This window comes from Pan troglodytes, chromosome X (assembly GCF_028858775.2).
Source record: "Pan troglodytes isolate AG18354 chromosome X, NHGRI_mPanTro3-v2.0_pri, whole genome shotgun sequence".
Classification (NCBI taxonomy): Eukaryota; Metazoa; Chordata; class Mammalia; order Primates; family Hominidae; genus Pan; species Pan troglodytes.
Window position 1 is genome coordinate 122017776 of NC_072421.2, and position 19664 is coordinate 122037439.

Consider the following 19664-nt stretch of genomic DNA (forward strand, 5'->3'; position numbering starts at 1 on the left):
TGGACCTCTTACTTACACCATATACACAAATCAACTCAAGATGGATGAAAGACTTCAATGTAAAACCCAAAACTATAAAAACCCTGGAAGACAATCTAGGTAATACCATTTTGGACACAGCAACAGGCAAAAATTTCATGAGGAAGACACCAAAAGCAATCACATCAAAAGCAAAAATTGACAAATGGGATCTAACAAAATTTAAGAGCTTATGCACAGCAAAAGAAACTATCAAGAGAGTAAACAGATAACCTAAAGAATAGGAGAAAATATTTGCAAACTATGCATCTGACAAATGTCTAATATCCAGCATCTATAAGGAACTTAAACAAATTAATAAGAAAAAAATTAACAACCCTATTAAAAACTAGGCAAAGGGCATGAACAGATGCTTTTCAAAAGAAGACATATATGTGGCCAATAGCATATTTAAAAAAGCTCAATATCATCCATCATCAGAGAAATGCAAATTTTAAAAAAGTCAAAAAATAATAGATGCTGGCAAGGTTGTGGAGAAAAGGGAACAATTAAACACTGTTGGTGGGAGCATAAATTTAGTTCAGCCATTGTGGAAAGCAGTGTGTCAATTCTTCAAAGACCTAAAAACAAAATTTCCATTCGACCCAGAAATCCCATTCTTTGGGTAGGAATATAAACCATTCTACTATAAAGACATACGTACACAAATGTTCATTGCAGCACTATTCACAATAGCAAAGACGTGGAATCACCCTAAATGCCCATCAATGAGAGATTGGATAAAAAAGATGTGGTACTTATATACCATGGAATACCGTACAGCCATAAAAAAGAATGACATTGTGTCTTTTGCGGGAACATGGATGGAGCTGGAGGTTATTATCCTTAGCAAACTAACGCAGAAACAGAAAACCAAATACCGCATGTTCTCTCTTATAAGTGGGAGCTAAATGATGATAACTCATGGACACAAAGAGGGGAACAACAGACACTGGGGCCTATTTGAGGGTGGAGGCTGGGAGGAGGGAAAGGAGCAGAAAAAATAACTATTGGGTACTAGGCTTAGTAAATGGGTGCCAAAACGATCTGTACAACAAACCCTGTGACACGAATTTACCTATATAACAAGCCTACACACATACCCCTGAACTTAAAATAAAAGTTTAAAAATAAATAAATTAGGATTATAAATCATGCTGCTATAAAGACACATGCACACGTATGTTTATTGCGACACTATTCACAATAGCAAAGACTTGGAACCAATCCAAATGTCCATCAATGATAGACTGGATTAAGAAAATGTGGCACATATACACCATGGAATACTATGCAGCCATAAAAAAGGATGAGTTCATGTCCTCTGTAGGGACATGGATGAAGTTGGAAACCGTCATTCTCAGCAAACTATCACAAGGACAAAAAAACCGAACACCGCATGTTCTCACTCATAGGTGGGAATTGAACAATGAGAACACTTGGACACAGGAAGGGGAACATCACACACCCGGGCCTGTCGTGGGGTGGGGGGAGGGGGGAGGGATAGCATTAGGAGATAAACCTAATGTATATGACGAGTTAATGGGTGCAGCACACCAACATGGTGCATGTATACATATGTAACAAACCTGCACGTTGTGCACATGTACCCTAGAACTTAAAGTATAATAAAAATAAATAAATAAATAATAAATTAAAAGAATTGGAAAATAAGGACCTATAGAGAAAAATTAGAGGAATTTTGGATTATCTGCCTAGTGAAGGAAATGCTGTAGGATAATATCATGGAGAAGAGAATTAGAGGCTTTGAGTATGATTCAGTGAGGGTCTCAGCAGGAATGAGATGTCGCACTTGTAAATGTTCACCGCGGAGAGTTCGAATTAAGGCATGGGCAGAGATAAGAGAATTATCAAGGAAGGGAGAGCCACCTAAGCACTGGCATAACTGGTAAACCTTCTGGGCTTGTAGGCGGAAGAGGATGGAGTGATGATACAGAAGGCAAGAGAGAGCATGGGGATTTGGAGGAGGGGCTACTAGACAGGAGCTGCTATTGTCTAATGTAGTCTGCAGTAAAGCAGGGAGAGGGATAAATACCCTGAGCTTGTTCTCTTTCTACAGTCTCTAGATGGTGCCACTCATTGACCAAATCAAGTGGGAAGTTAAAGAGCAAGGTGTTCAGGGAATGCAGTCCATGGAAGCCAGCCTCTCAGAGCACAAAGAAGGACAGAAAAGAGATTATGCGTGTGTGTGTTTGTTGGGGGCGGAGGGGTGGGGCGGGCAGGGAGGGCAAATGGAGAGTAAGTAGCACAAAGTGCTTGCCTGTTATACTCACAACACCCTTCTTAGAGAAGCTAAGGCAACAAATACCTGCATAGACTCCATGCTTTATACTATGTGATCACAGTACCCTGGCCACAACAAAATGAAAAAAAACAGTACCAGCAACTGACATTTGTTGAATTCTTACAATGTGCCAAGTATTTTATGTTACTCACCTCATTTAATCATTATATCATAACAAACCTATGAGTAACATAATCTTTATGATATTCACTTTATAGATGGAGACACTGTGGCATTTGGAGATTAATTTATCCAATGTCACACAGCTCGTAAGTAGAGAAGGAATTATTTGAACCCGGGGAAGGAGTCTGGCTCCAGAGTTGTTCTCATAACCACTACACTCAATAGAATAGGGATTAAGCAGGACTCTGTAGGCTGGTCAGCAACTTTCATGGCAGCCTAATGCTAAAGTTCTGCCTTACAAGGGTGTTCTGGACTGCACAGTAAATGGCTGACACAATACAATATTTTCTCTAAGAGGAACCTGAATATGAGATACACAGCAAGTTAGCAGACCACATAGAATGTGAAGAGCTGAGAGAGAGGAGGGTAGTTAGTATGGCAGGAGGAGAGATGAAGTCAGTCTTAAGTATGGCTGAGTCACCACTGTGGGAAGCAGTGGACTTGGAAAAACTTGAGCTGGTTTTAAGTTGACAGAGCAGATGCAGACCTTCTAGAAATGCAATGTGTCCTGAACAAGGCTATAGGTTTTGAGGCCTGCTTGTGAGGCTACCGATGGTATTTCTTGTACTTTCTTATTTTTTTGTGTGTCTTTACAATAATTTCCCATTTACTGAGGTAATATGAACCTGTCCATGTTCCTTGCATTCCAGTAAAGTCCAACACAAATGAGTTAATTATTTAAATATATGAGGGTCTCTTGGGCAGAGAAGAGTCATTAGTCTCTCTCTCTCTCTCTCTCTCTCTCTCTCTTTCTCTTTCCCTCTGGGAAAAGAAAATTGACATACTATAGTCTAAGAAATATAGGTCAGCTCTGTAGGAATTATACCATGATAGACACTTCCAAGGGAGGATGTCTAAATGTCTCTTTTGGAGAGCTTTAAAATAATCTTCTCATCTGTCCAAGGGTGATCTACATGAGCTGCTTCCTGAAGGTACAAGGATTAATGGCTCCCAAACTGCAGGTCTACAGACCTGTATCAGAGATACAGAAACCTTAGGAAGGTTTGTTTTCTACAGAGTGAGAGAGATAAAGACTTTGGTGTTAGTTTATCTCTCTCCGAGTGTCAGGGTTCGATTGCTTGCCATCATTTCTTAAAACAGACTATTTTTTCTTTTCTGCTATTAAGGTATCCCTCATATATGAAATTATGGTAGTGGTAGGAATAGTATATTATAGTGAGTTCTTTTAAAAATATTCTTACTTGACAAAATAAAACATTGGCAAATCTATCTCTGCCTCATTTTTAAAAAATGTCATTTGTCTGGGAGAATTAAATATCTGAAAACCATAGGCCCAAAGGACCTCTTAAGGTCCCTGCTATCTATAAGATTCTAGGTTTTAAAGTCTTGAGATTAGAGAAAATCAAAAGGAATAGGAAGGCAGGATGATTTTTTATTTAACCTGAAGAAGTAACAAGTTAATGAAGTCTAACCATCTTAGACATAAAAGATAATAAGTGGAGATGGCCATAAGTTAGAATTTTGTAGTCTCTAAGTAGAAATGACAGTCTAAATGTCAAATCCAAAAACATGGCCTTATAGAACGCCACACCAAAGGTCACATTTAGAAGGCAGCATTTGGCTCTGGTGACAGTTACAAGTCAGATATTGCATGAGTCCATTGGTACGCAGCCATCATGAAAGGGGAACTAAAATCTTTTTGAAGCAAAAATGTGTCAAAAGGGAACTCTAAACTGGCCTCAAGGTAGTGTTTAAATTAAAAATGCCTTAGGTCCTTTAAACAGAAGAAAATCAGTAATTATTCCAAATACAAATTAACATGTAACAAGTATTTTCTGTTCTGTGCATGTAATACTGCTATTTACATATAATTAGTTCAACATACCCAAAGCCTCTGCCAGGCCCCAAACCTTCTGTCCATAGATGTCGGTCTTGTTCCAAGCAAATGTGTAGACAAGATTAATTGCGGCGGGAAACCACTTCTGTGTGAGTCGCCCTTCCACAGCTACTGTGAGGTGTACTTTTATCATGCCTACAGGAATCGTTGAATGTGTCAGAAGGATCCGTAGCAGGGTTTTATACCCAGGGGTGCGGCTGCTCAGGTAACTCAGCCTCACAAAGCTGGAGGGAATGGGAATTTCCTCCTGTACAACCTGAAATAAATTTTAAAAAAAAGCCAAATAGGCTCTTGTCAGTGGTCGCAGGTAGATGAGGATATTGCATGCTTTGTTGTCTTTGAAACATGCCAAAGGAGAGAGCTTAAACAGGTCTAAGGACGTCAAGGCATTTGTTCTTGAATCTTTGTGAGACTGTATGATAATAGGTTTTGAATTTTGCACCAAACCTGAATGGAGACAAGACCCAACCTTAAGGATTGCATTTATTTTTTCCCCATGCCAGGAAAGATTGTGTAAGGAACAATTTCAGCTTTTCAATAGTGTTCCAAAAACTGCTTAGTAGGAGTTGAAAAAGATCATACCGCTGAATGTCAAGCAATTCAGCACTATGGGCTCCATTAAGGGGTCTTTTTCTTATACAGACATACACAAAATCTTGTTTGGTGTTAAGTCATATATCATAAAACCATTGGTGTAATCCTTATTCAGGCTAAGCTCTCTAAGAGGAAGAACTCAAGAAGCAGGCCCAGCAAGTGATATTTTATGACAAAGATTATAGTTTCCCTAAAATTAATCTTTACCGATGCCATCAAATTCGTTTTCCTTGGAGCTTTGAAATGACCCTGAGGCCAAATTTTTAATCAAATTTTTCTTACATATTTCTCTGTGCCTGGATGTAGCAACGGCTGGGAACAAGTTTCTCCAAGTTGGCACTTGTGACTGAGAAGCAAATAACTCTCACTAATTCTTCTGCAAATTTTACACTAAACGTTGGTCTCAGAGTAAAAATAGCATGTGGCTTTAATTAATTGTTATTACTTGTTTGCTTATCACCACAGATAAAGTTAAATAACCAAAGGTGGTAACTAAAATTGAATCATGTGTTCTTTGACTTTCATCTTTCAAAAGACCTCTGAAGAAAAAGCCCATCCTATTCAATACACTTAAGGTGACATGAATAGTGTAGATATTTTCATGCTCTTATTCATTTTTACCTCAGAACCTTGTTCTCTCTTACTTTTCCAAACTTGTGCACATAGAAGAACTGATTGTTAAACATATGGTGTCTCATATTGTCCAGGATTTTTGGTCTTTCTCCTGTTTCTGAGGACACGATACCTTTTGTGTACACTTTGCCCAGTTTTTCTTCCTCTACCTTAGCCATTTGATACCAGAGTTGTCCACCAGCTGTCTTCTCAGTTGGTGACAGAAGTAAAATAGAGAAGGATAGCCTGACACTCACCAACTTAGTAGTTCATTTTCCTAAGAACACATGCAATCCTAAATAAGCCTGGAAACTTTCGTGCTGAAAGAAGACCCATACTTCCTAATGACATCTGTGAAGGGATTGGCATACCAATCAAATGTACTCATTAAACACTGTCTTGTTTTTTCTCCCTTTGTAAGCAAAGAGCAATGGAAAAGATAACGGGTAGCTCTTTGGACTGCTTTTCCTGAAGGGCAGTATTTTTGTGTGAGCCTTATCTAAGTGGTATTCTCTGGGCACTGCTAAGAGCTGGTGGGTGGTGTTATGATGAAAGAACAATCAATTCTATCTTGGAGCATGCATTTCCTTCTGGATTTCTGGATCTGTTAAGACCTATGAGTCCATTTTGGTGGTTTCCACATTTAATTATCATTAAAATGTTTCTATAATGTGGTGAGGGAATTGTACTATGGTTGAATAGTTTAATATTGAAATGACAATATTGAATGTTCAATAAAGAATAATTCTCAGGAATGTTAAAATATCGAGGTTCAAAAATGTCTTCTCCTGACTATAGAGCTTGAACACTCAGAAGCAAAGCTTTTTAAAAAAAAAAACTGCACAGGCTTGAAAACTACATTTACTTTACACAGCTAGACAAGAGAAGTTGTCATGTCTTCTAAGAACAATGACAATGATACAAACTAGACAACAGAAGAAAAGTAGATTTCTTTTTTTTTTTTTTTTGAGACAGAGTTTCACTCTTGTTGCCCAGGCTGGAGGGCAATGGTGCAATCTCAGCTCACTGCAACCTCCGTCTCATGGGTTCAAGCAATTCTCCTGCCTCAGCCTCCTGAGTAGCTGGGATTACAGGCATGTGCCACCATGCCTGACTAATTTTGTATTTTTAGTAGAGACAGGGTTTCTCCATGTTGGTCAGGCTGGTCTTGAACTCTCAACCTTAGGTGATCTGCCCACCTTGGCCTCCCAAAGTGCTGGGATTACAGGCATGAGCCGCCACGCCCAGCTCAAAAACTAAATTTCTTAAGGAGCTTTAATTTCAGAACCACAAACAGTCCAAGCTCATGGATTATACTGTTATTACTAATAAGCCAGCTAGCTTTGTTCTTAGAGCACAGTGTTTATTAGGTCAAAGATTGGAGTTTAATTCTTATGAAAGCTACCTAATCTTGTTCTATTCCATGGCCACAGATAGCATTCTAATGCCCTGACCAATTGTCTTAAAAATGTGTGCCAGAAAAACATTTGAAGACTTCTCTTGACAAATAAAGGGCAGCACCTTATAAGGATGGTAACAAGAACAGGAAAAGGAATTTAGCTATTATACACTGTTGACCACTCCATGATATTATTATTTTATACATTCAAAGGCCAATATACTCACCTGCAGCTCAGGAACAATAGTTCCCCTCTCTGGACAGGACCCTCCAAATGATGTGAGCGGTGAAGGAAGCACAATAGGGTTTGGGCTGATAAAGTTGGAGATATCGCAGGATGGCGGGTCTGATACAACTCTCTGCATGGTGACTTTCTCCACCACAATAAACTGATTCCAAGGCAACCAGAGTGTCCTCTTCTCAGGCAGGAAAGGGGATCGGTCGAAGATTAAGATGACAGAGATGCCACCGATGGCCACGAGGTCAAAGCTAAGAAGGAAAAAACATAAGACAGTTGCAATCAAATGAAAAATTAAAAAATTACAGTTAAAAAATAGGTTAATATCAGTGCCCTTTCCTTTTTGGGGGGACTCAACTATATCCACTTGTATTGTCTATTTTATAAATTCTCTCTAGCAATGTATTCATTCCATAGATGACTTCTTTTCACTATCTAGTGGTCTTCTAAGAAGACATTCCATGTCACCAGTTGATATTCCCTTGAAATTTGTAAACCAATTTTTTTTTTTTTTTTGAGATGGAGTCTTGCTCCGTCACCCCAGGCTGGAGTGCAGTGGTGTGATCTCAGCTCACTGCAACCTCCGCCTCCTGGGTTCAAGCGATTCTCCTGTCTCAGCCTCCCGAGTAGCTGGGACTACAGGTGCATACCACCATGCAAGGCTAATTTTTGTATTCTTTAGTAGGCATGGGATTTCACCATATTCGTCAGGTTGTTCTTGAATTCCTGACCTTAGATGATTCACCCGCCTTGGCCTCCCAAAGTGCTGGGATTACAGGTGTGAGCCACTGCGCCCAGCCTGTAAACCAGTTAATTTTAACACTATCTTAAACAAAATCACTGCATGCATTTCTGCAAAGCCAAATCTGACACAGCTGCTCCCCTTATGCTAAAGATAACAGAAGGATGACCATCTAACATTTAGCAGCATCTTTGAGAATGATGCATTATTCATTTTCCAAAAAATCCTATAATGTAACATAAGAAAAGTAAGGAGCCAAAAGGTTAAATATCTTGTTCAGGGTCACAAACATCGTGTCAGAAAGCAGACAGTGTCTTTGAGATGGCATTTGGAGAAAGATATCAGCAGAGGACAATTGTTAGGGAAAATTTCTTTGAACTCAGCTATGCCCGACCGAGCCTTCTACATTTGACTACCCTCTTTGGCCTCCTAGTCTACTTGAACCTCAGATTTAAGATCTCTGGTTTGCTTCACAATGGTTTTTGGTTTCTTTTTGTAAGACAGCCTGTAATGAACCCTGCACAACTTCACCAACAACTTCTCCTCTATCTATGACAAAGCAAGACTACCTCTGCTGTAAGCCAACTCTGTCTATCTCTAGATGTGATCTATGACAAGACTATTGCATTGGAGCTGAACAGATTCAGATTTCATTTCATTCTGCACTAGATGGTTCTACCTTACTTCTCTTTTAAGTATAATGACGTCTTGGAGATGATGTACTTGAGAGCATCTGAAAAGCATAAACTCCTATATAAAAAAGTAAGATAATGATAAATTATTATCATTTTTATGTTAAAAATGGATAAAGGGCAATATGATGTTACTTAATATTCAAGGCAACTTAAATCCACAGGAGAGAGATGTAAGCAATTGCCTGCATTAAAAAAGATCTTTCAGAAAAACACTTTTTCAATGATAAAAAGCCCTTATAGGGAATCAGACTTAATTACGGACATCTCATCACTCTCTTCCTATGACATTTATTATATTTATTATAGTATTACCAATCGTGTTTTGTTGCAGAAATCTTGCAGATAAAGATAAATGAACAGTAACAAAGGATGGATAATACCGTGTTTTTTATTGCTGCTTTTTCAGTAAAGTAGCTTAATATTAAGTCAGTTTCCAAAAAGAGGATTTGAAGAACTGCATTAGCTACAGAAAATAATTTAGGTTTGAACCAAAAAAAAAAAAAAAAAGAAAACACAAACGGTTTATGGTTTAAGACAGAGGGTCTGAATTCATAATACTACAGGAACAGTTTAAGGCAAGTGTAGTGGGGAAAATCTGACACTACTTGTCAAGAAACCTTTCCTCTAGTTCACCTTCTATGTGGACTTAAGTATGTGTTCTTGGGGAAGTTTATCTGCCTCACCCAAACCTTGACTCTTGACTCAAAATTGAAGTGCTTATTTATTTAAAAACAAAAAACAAACACAAACATGAAAACTAAATAAACTATCCAGATAAGAACATAGGTGCCTGGAAATTATTCTCTCTCTTTTTAAAGAAAACTTTTATTCTGTACTTCTGGAAAGATTACACAGACAGGCCAGGCATCTTGTTTCGTAGAAAGAATGTGGGTTTGGTTTCATATATATCTGGGTTTGAATCCCAGCTCTGCCCTGTTAGCTTTGTGTCTTTGGGCTAGTTATTTAACCTTCCTGAGATGCAGTTTTCTCATTAGTAAAATGAAGCCTCTATAATCTATCTCGTAGCTGCTATTGTAAATGAATGAGTTAAAGACTTAAGGGTCAAGCATATAGTAGGAACTCAACAACTGTTACCTTTCTTCTCAAATCAGATTCATTGCCCTACTACATTTGCCATATGTTTTCTTTTTTTTTGGAGTTCAAGTGAACTATAGGTCAGCTTTTGATTATCTCCATGAGCAGATACTGATTTTTAAGGTCTCCTTGGGACTTCCCTTAGGCTTCTTATGATCGTTCATTTTATATCTCTATTGCCTAGGTTATAGTTCTAAGTTATTTAATGAAACACCAATCTAGGTATTGCTGTGGAGGTCTTTTGGAGATGTGGCTATTATCTATAATCAGTTGAATTTAAGTAAAGGAGATGATCCTTGATAATGTGGGTGGGCAAAACTGTTTCTGTGAGGAAGAAGAAATTCTGCCTTAAGACCACTGCATCTCTTTCCTGAGAGTTTCCAGTCTTCTAGCCTGCCCGACAGATTTCAGACTTGCCAATCCCCACAATCTTATAAGCAAATTCCTTGGAATAAATCCCTCTCTCAAGACAATAATATCAATATCTATATCTATGTCATATGTTGTTTCCCTGGAAAGCCCTGACTGATAACTTCTCATCTTTCCACCTCGCAGTTATACACAGTAAACACTGCCTGGCTGACTCATTAATTGACATGGAGACGGAAGGTGGAACTGTGGCCAGAGATCCATCTAAACCATTTCCAATGCCAAATAGAATGCTCTCTGAATGATTACTTCTTTGGGATTTCTCCCACCACAAAACACCTCCATTTGCACGGGCCATTAATAACAGGTTATTAAGTCATATGAGAGTGGATATAAAAGACCCAAGGGAGAGGATTTATTTGTTTGGAGATTGTTGTCAACACATAAGTCCAACCAGTCCTATCTACAGATGGAAGGCTATTGACACCTATGCAAATTGCTTATCTCTCTCTGCCTCATGGTATCCATAAATGAATAAACTTCTGCCTGGAGGAGAATCAAAGGGAACCCTCTCTTCATCTTCTAGTCTTCAGAACAAAGTTCTTGAGACCTTTAATACTTCTCAAGAAACTTCTAAGAATGTCGTCACTTCACCTGTTTTGCTTATCATTAGCTGAACTATTTACAAATAGTTCTCTTTCAACACTTGACTGAGGACTGGTTATATACCTAAGTTGAAGGTGGTAAATCATAGAAGAAAAGAGCAAGATTACTTGGGTTTAAATCTTGAACTGTATCCTTATTATCTGGATAAATTTTCTCATACAGCAAATGGGGAGGATGATAATAATGATATTTATCTCAGATAGTTGTGAAGATGAAAACAGAGACATTCATGAAAGTGTCTAACATACAGTAGACACTCATAAACATTCACCTTTCCTTTAGAAAAGGCTTTTTTCTTTTCTGCTAAGTAGTCCCTTCTCTATGTGAGTATCTAATCTCTTCATACTTTTAAAGGGCTCAGTCTTTCAACACCATCCTTCCTTCTGCTTTGAATAAATTACTTTGGTCCCATGATCTAGACCTTTTCTGGTTCTTTAGGGAAACTTGTCAGTTTACTTTAGCAAGTAGTTGATAATGGGGGTAAATATTTCTACATCCCACATGACATATTTGCATTCAACGGGGACTTTGAGAGAGCTGACAGCTTCACCCAAAGCAGTGATACCATTGGTGAAAAGTATAAGCACTGTGGCCGACTGGAGGGATTGAGATTTGAACATGGAGGATCCTATCAGCAACTCTCATATCACACTCTCTACTAGGTATCTAGATGCTAATCTCAGCCTTTCTATACTCTTTTGACCTCGGGTATATTTTTCTTTTTTCTTTTCTTTTTTTTTTTTTTGAGACGGAGTCTCGCTTTGTTGCCCAGGCTGGAGTAACGTGGCGCGATCTCGGCTCACTGCAACCTCCGTCTCCCAGGTTCAAGCAATTCTCCTGCCTCAGCCGCCCGAGTAGCTGGGACTACCGGCGCCCGCCACCATGCCCAGCTATTTTTTTTTTTTTTTTTGTATTTTTAGTAGAGACGGGGTTTCACCGTGTTAGCCAGGACAGTCTCGATCTCCTGACCTCATGATCCGCCCGCCTCAGCCTCCCAAAGTGCTGGGATTACAGGCTTGAGCCACCGTGCCCGGCCGACCTCAGGTATATTTTTCTTATGATTTTCTACTTTTGAAATGTACTTACTCAAACTGAGGTAGCAACAAGCAGAGACATATAAATGGAAACTCTCATCATACTGTCACTTTATGTCCAGGAAATGACAGTGGAACAGTCTGGTTGGCATTTGGGGCCCATATTTTGAATGTTTACACCTTTATGGAGCCTGAGGGGAGTTATTGCTAGAGGGGATTCTGACTAGTATCTGTCATCTACATAAACTCAGTTGTCACTGTGAGTTCAGCAGAGGAGGGGCTTGGGGCATTTCACTTAAAACTAAAGACACAAAAATAACAACAAAGATTACCCTCTTTAATATTCCCTGTAAACTGTACACAAACAATTTTAGACTTTTTAGGTATCAAGATTCTTTTAGGTTCTTGTGTGAATATCAAATAATTCACCGAAACCTTTGTATGTAAGCTAAAAAAATGAGGTCTTATCAGGCCTCCATGAGAAGTCAAAGTCAAATGTCTCAGAAGACATATTCTATTTAGAGAAATAACCCATTTCTCAATTTGTGGCATATGGTTGAAGATGTTTGCAAGGGTGAGGCTAGTTTTAAGCACCAGTTACTGGTGAGTGCACTACCAAAATTCCGTTATTCAATCTAATTGGGAGAAAGACCCATTTGAATTAATAGAGAACTCTGATTATAGAATATTTGAAAGGAAATGAAGTTTTATATATATATATATACACACACATATATATATGTGCATATATATGTACATATATGTGTGTGCTACCAAAATAGTTCTGCTGAGCTTGTTATAATGAAGAGATGGTTAGTTAGTAATAAGCAATATAATTTATACATAAATAATTTATATAATTTACTAAAGTCCTTAAGAACAGTTTATTTTCTTAAGTAGGCTAAAACTCTTTCTTATTATCTTTTTAAACTAATTTTTTATAAGTACTTTCTTGACAGGCTCTTGGAAAAATAAATCCGGCACAGCCCAAGTTGAACAATTAACATTTCTAAAGTGTCTAGGACTAATAAGGTTTGATTGTAGGTTCTTGAAATGAGATAGTTTCTCACAGTGTGATAAAGCTCGAAGCCAACAGGTCTTTTTTTGCGTATGATTATTGAAGTGGCTTGTTATGAGTAGGACATTTTAAGGGTAGTCACCTGGAGACTAGGGCACCTCAAAGCCATTATTATAGTGTCCCTGAGAGTCATAAATAGGTACCTTTAAGCTGGACACATGGGCCTATTGACCCAAATATTCTGAATCAATGTCTGTCTAAATGACGGCAACAAAAATGTTGTTGTGAGCAAATCCTTTTCCAGGATGAGAAGGTTTTACTTCAAGGTCTTGCTTCTCAGATCTTAGAGAACCCCCTTGGAGAGCAGCCTGGTGGTTGGTGCTTCAGGATAAATCACTATAATTAAGTAGGCTGGCCAAGCTTGTCTATCAGTTGCGGCCAATAGTCAAATAGGCAGCCTAGGGAGGACACATTTTTAAAGCTTCTCCATCAATGTGGTGGAATTCTGTACTTTTGGAAGAAATATTTTGGATGCATTCATTTCTGAAATATTTGGGGGTTACTATGGAAAAATAGCCTATGTGTTCCATAGCTCCTCATTTATCATTTGCATAATGTCACTGATCTTTGAAGTTGGATTTATAGATGGAATTAGATAAAGGATAGAAAACTTTTCACATGGCCTGGGTTTCAAGAAGACTCGAGAAGGATTAGAAGAGGAATCCAGTTTGAATTAATTAGGAAATAGAGGAAATAAATATCACCAATGACTTTTTGAGATATAACTTGAAGAAAGATGGGTTTACCATCACTGTATCATCTGAGCCCTGGTTTTACCCCTGGCTAGAAGTCAGTAATTGGCCCCCACAATGATCAGAAACAACATTGACATACCTTCCATCTTGCCGGCTGATGGTAAACCCATAATCACTGTGGTGCAAGAAACTGACATTCACTCCCACTAGAGGAGTTCCATCTATGGCCACCACTTGGCCTCGAATCACACAGGCACGCCTGCAACACAAGACCAAAGGCAAACAGAAAAGCATGTTGAGACTAGATTCTAGAAGTCAAGTTGTAGAAACTTTGGAAAACAGTCAAGTATAACAAAGAAAACAATAATTTCACCAACCAGTAGAAAACTACTAATAACATTCTGGGGAGGAGTTTTTTTTTTTTCCCCATCAAAATTAGAATCATACTAAGTATGGTTCTGAATCTAGATATTTTAAGGTTAAAAGCATATTATTAATATTGTCCAATGTATTTAGAAATTCCTTAATATATCATTTTTGTTATTATATAATACACTCTTAAATTAGTATCCTATAACTTGCTTAACCTATCCCTGATTTTCGGACATTTTGTTGTTTCTTAATTTTTTTCTGCCTTAAATTTCTTATTATTTCCTTGAGAGAGAGTCCTAGTTGTGGAATAATACTTTTCTCTTATCAAAATTAAAGTTAATTACATTAGTTAATACATAAATATATTGTAAGATAAGACTAAAGTCCCTACTGACCGCCTTTTTCCTGCTTCTTGGTGTTCTCATCAGAGGTACTCAGCACTATTAGTTTGTTGTGTGCATTTTCTATGCATTTACATATATAGTATGAATATTTTTAAGCCTCCTGATACACACTGCTAAAGTGCCTTTTTCTGGTGAAACAACCAGCCAACCAAACAAACAAATTTAGTTGAGCACACTTTAAGTTAAAGTCTGCAAAAGAGACATGATCCCTGACAATGGTATACTGCTTTTCTTGCCTAATTTAAATAAAATATTTCAAGACACTTTCCCTTTAAACAAATGAGTCCCATCCTTACTAAAAAATGGAATTCCATTAAACTAGTCCCTAAATAGGGCTCTCTTTCAGGGACATAGTCCACTAAAACATACAAGACTTTCAGCGCTAGCCTGGCTGACAAGCTGTAACAAATTTCAGGAGGCTGGCAGTTAAGAAGAGTGCCCTGGGACAAATCCCAAGCAAGGATTTTTTTCACTGGTCTGCTGGGAGGAAGGGACAGTTTTTTCACCAGAGTTTAATCCTAGTCTTGGCAGCCCTGAGCTCTTGGACATGAATTTTATAGCTGGAGCTGGCAGGGTTGAGGAAGGTTGAGCAAGGTCAGTGATTTTTCCTAGGGCATCAATGCCACCTTTTTTTTTTTTTTTTTTTTTTAACCAAGTGGGATTCTGGGTATCCAGGGCAGCTCAATCTTGGATTAAAGGGGACCATGTTATTCAGACAAACATGGCTTTTCAGAGTAATCCTAATCATTTCATCCTGGAATTATACATTCTTTTAACAGAATCAGAAAGTAAAGGGAGGGATGTAAAGGCTCATGGCTACAAACATCATTTGAGAGAAAGTAAAACACCTTTGAATAAGCTACAGATGGTAGCTTATAATAAGCTAAAGTTGGTTGTATATGTTTTAGCCAATAAACCTCACTACTAAATTCTGTTGCAATCAGAGGAATTGGTTATAAGTTATGCTAATAGGATTTATCCTCTTCTACGTAAGGGCTTTCCCAACAAAAGTTACAAGCCATTAAGCATTACGCAAAGTAAGCGAGTGTAATTGTTGCTATTAGTGTTTGTGTATTTTCTGAACTCTCAGACCAACATTCATAGCTCTGTGACATAGATCAGTGGCTTTTTTCCAGTGAGCTGTCCATTTTATGAATTATGTAAATCATGGTTCTGAGTGGCATGCAAATGGCATACTGGCACTTGCTTCGCCATGTTTGATTGTCCCAATTTCTGTATCATTTTGAAATCCCATTTGTTCTAATAGAGAAGACATTTGAAGTCATTGAGTTCTGGATTTTGAACTAATTCTGGCAGATCTGGTCCCAGGTTCTAAGTCCAATGTAACAAGAAATGAAAATAAAAGGACATCTCTGATTTTATACAGTAACCTTTTAGATGTCTTTACAGAGCAACTTTTGACAAGGTGGGTGTAGATTGAATGGAAACAAGCTGAGAAAATCTCCTGCAAATGACATATGGATTGGTTCCAGGGGGGCTGTGAAGAGACTGTAGTGATGCCAAACAATTTAGAAATTAGTTAAGCATTGTTTCCTGAGCTCTCAATGTTGTTAGCTGCTTTGGGAGTATGGTGGGGGTTAGTTATTACCTTGCCAAGCCTCCACCAGTTAACAAGGTGGCCTTTACAACAATAACACCTACCTAGGTGCTTGCTGATTCCCTATTGGCAAGACAATTCCAAAGTCACTCTTTTTATTTGCTCACATTAATCTAGACATTGTGTCTTTCCACAGCTGTACTAGGCTCAATTATTTTTGTTTTTATTTTGTCAAGCCTAGTTGGCATTATTTTCTCATATTTTATGACACACACAGACCTGTCTCTCCTCTCTGCTGTTCTTTTATTTTCTATATGGCTTATATTTATGAAGGATCCAAGCTGGTGAGTGAAAGTCTCATAAAAGTTATCATTATTCTGTGCATTTCCCTTGTATTCCTCTCTTCCTTCATTCTGTATCTCGTTCTGAGTAGACTTGTCTTTTGACTCTTCTGCTTCTTAATATTCCTCATGTTTTAAGAAGCACACATATTTGTGTGATAATGACTCATCAAAGTCATCATTATTCAAGACATTGTCTACCTGTTCTTCTTTTCATTCATTTCACTCTTCATCACTCATAAATAATGCTCACAGACCTGTCTTTCAACGCCCCTTCTTTCTTATTCCTCATATTTTATGATCCACACAAACTTACAGCATATGATAAAACCCCATAAAACTTATATTCTACATTTATCAGTATTGAACTCCCTTTGTAATGTATTAGACTTTAAATGTTCCAAGATTCCCTGTATCTTGCTGCATTTGCTCCCATTATTTATACACTCCATGTCATCCATTTTTCACGAGAATAACTCTTAGGTCTTTTTATTCCTGGATTACTAGTACTTACTGTAATCTTTGAACAATATCAGTCATCCAGTGTCAGTTTAAATTGTCTAAATTTCAGGACAGCATTAAAGTATTCTTTTTAATTTGCAGTAATCTTGACTGACACTGCATGCAGAAATTTAGGAAAAATCTACCTCTTAGGCAAACTCTCCATTTCAAAAAGAAAGCTCTTGAGTGTACTTGCTTTCCCAGGCAGGCTACATCAGCTCCAAATGGCCATTAGGGAGCCTTCATATATATTCTTTGGAAGTACGGCATATTGTGCCACTTCGTTCAGCTCAACTGCCATTTTGTGCACTCCCAGATTCTAAATTCTATTTTCTTAATAATTGCGGATGGTAGCCTTGTATCTGGTTTGTTTTTCCTGATTCCCCACAGCCACTAAAATATAGTTCCTTCCCCCCCATTTATATAAACTATTTTGATTATGCTTCTTATATCTAAGGCAGCCTGTATAGTTCATTTTTTTCCAAAGTTAGATCCTAGCTGAGTAGTGAGGTATGTACGGTGAGGGTCTGCCTTTGATATTACCACAGTCCTGCTTTCTGTGTTTTTCCTATTCCCATTATGGTGCCTCCCTGTTTCCTCTTCCAGAGAGTCCCTGGCTTCCTCAAATCACCATTGAAATTAGTCAGCCCTACTTGGCCTGTACTTGGTCTGCCTCGAGGAAGCATCTTGAGTTCTTGAATTTTTGCCACATCAAAACTACCTTCAACCTGAGTTTTGGTCCTTAAAAATTTGTCTTTTTCTGAAACAGTTTCAATTCAATAATATATAGAACTCTTCTAAATCTTTCAAGTAAGATGATAGAAGCTACTGTCTGGACTGTCATGCGGCTGGCCCTGCACATGTGTACAGCAGCTATGTGCCCAGCATAACTGTCGTTTGTGTTGGTTTTGTGTGTCTATATGCATGGTCTTGTGTACGCTCAACGGCGGGCATTGCATACTTTCTGTCTTTGCTTGGGCTCTCCTTTGATTCACAGACATGAATGAGATGGATGCTTTGCTTGGTTGAACCTTTGAAAACAAGAACTTCTCCCTGCTGTTGTTGGTTAGAGCAAGATAACTTGAACTTAGATGGGCATGTCCAATGTGACTTTAGAAACATGCATGGGGAATATCACCCCTCACAAGTGTCTTTTTTCCTGTTCTCTAGAGAATACAGGCTGCTGCCAAGCTGTCTACCTGCTGTCACTATGCTAAAGCTGCAACCCCAAAGGAATTGCTTCTCCACTTTAACTCAATGCTGAATCCTCTAGGTGTTTGGAGCTTGGTCTGAAGAACAGAGCATCTTGGGAAATGCAGGTCAGAATACACTTTACTGGGAGCCTTATTTAACTAACAAGCTGCTTGTTAGACAGTTCTGATGCAAAAGGTCTAATTCATTCTGTATTTGTTATTTTCATGGAATAGTCAAATTATCCCTAGCCTTCAATCAACTCTTGGTTCCATTCTCCTCTTCCCTTATTTGTTGTCTTTTGTCTTCGGTGTCAAATCTCCGATATTCGTTTAACACCTCAGGCAACAACATTAACCTCAAGCACAATAGTTGGTTTGAAAAACAAGGCTGAAAACTAAATTGCTGAAAGAAGATGCAATTTACTACATTGCATTTCTGATTGATGTCTTTCGAAAGAAAACAGACTCAGGGCTAGAAAAGTTACAGCGATTTCCTTTTGTTGCTAACAGGAGCATAAGCAGCTTTTGAAGGGTAACATTCAAAATCAAGGACCTAGCCAGCAGGGGATCTAGCAGCAGGTGGGCAGGTTAGGTTGTTTTTTTTCCATAGGAACAGATGAAATCCTTTCTACAGCTGACAGCTCTGGTCAAAAGGTAGCACTGAGAAGGACTGGGCTGACAGAGGCTGTATGAATCCTCTGCTCACTAGTGTTTGAATCCTGCCCCGTAAATTCCTCTTTGAATTGTCAGTTGGTTCAAGTCTCCAAGGGATAGAAATTTGTCACATATGAGGTGTGACTGGAGGATTCCCCTGACAACTGTAGCTACTGGGGTCTCTGTTGGAATGCAAATACCTCTGAATAGTTAGGACAAAGGGTTTGTGATGTTCCTGTTACCACTGCCATCACATAGTGAATAAAGGGGCTTCTCTTTAGAAAGTAATTTTGGGATTGTGGTGTTGGTCCTCAGTCCTGTCTGATAATCTCTCTCTCTTATAGATCAGTGATTCTCAAACTTGATTGTCCACGAGAATCACTGGAAAGCCTTATTGAAACACAGATTGCTGGGTCGTATCCTCAGAGTTTCTGATTTAGTAGGTTTGGTGTTGGATCATAGAATTTACATTTCTAACAAGACAAACCTTTGAGAACTGCTGCTTTAGGAAAAGCAAGGCCATAACATACTCAGCCAATTAAGGCATATGAACTCCTGGAGAGGGAGGCAGAAGGTATAAACCATAAAAAGGCAGGCAAATCAACCACTGGTTCACAATCTTACCCTTATGAAACCCGTCAGGCATGAATTTTAACTCTTCCATATAAACTTCTGGGAAAGGGTTTGCAACAACTGTAGTTTGGGGAGTCATGTTGAAACTGTCATGACAAAAGGGGTGGCTGCACTACAAGATGAACTACAGGGTCTTCAAATTCAGAGATTATAAAATGGAAATATGTTTTAGTCCAATTTATTTGTCCCAAATAAGTGTCCATTTCTCCTCCATCCTCATTATTCTTATTATACAATGCTCATACTTGTGTTATTGCACTTATCATAACCAGTCTTGGATGACAGTTTTAGATCTGTCTGTCTTTTTATTAGATAGCCAGGGCAAAAACTGTGTGATTTTCTTCCCTGTGTCCTTCTCAGAGCCTGATGTACACAGCACATGCTCAAGACAGGTTCATAGAATTTCAACTCAAATATTTAAAAATAT

The 19664-nt window shown here is 38.4% G+C and overlaps 1 protein-coding gene across 8 annotated transcripts in view; it reads right to left on the reverse strand.

Annotated features, from left to right (window-relative positions):
* The window catches only part of TENM1 (teneurin transmembrane protein 1), an 824537-nt gene that overhangs the window by 138323 nt on the left and 666550 nt on the right, over positions 1-19664 (reverse strand). For all 8 annotated transcript variants that reach the window (XM_016942761.3, XM_016942759.3, XM_063804361.1 and 5 more), the window contains 3 exons: positions 13721-13840; positions 7197-7458; positions 4353-4620 (listed from right to left, as the gene is read on the reverse strand). In XM_016942761.3, coding sequence (XP_016798250.1) covers positions 4353-4620; positions 7197-7458; positions 13721-13840 — 650 coding nt within the window. The remainder of the gene's footprint in view (positions 1-4352; positions 4621-7196; positions 7459-13720; positions 13841-19664) is intronic.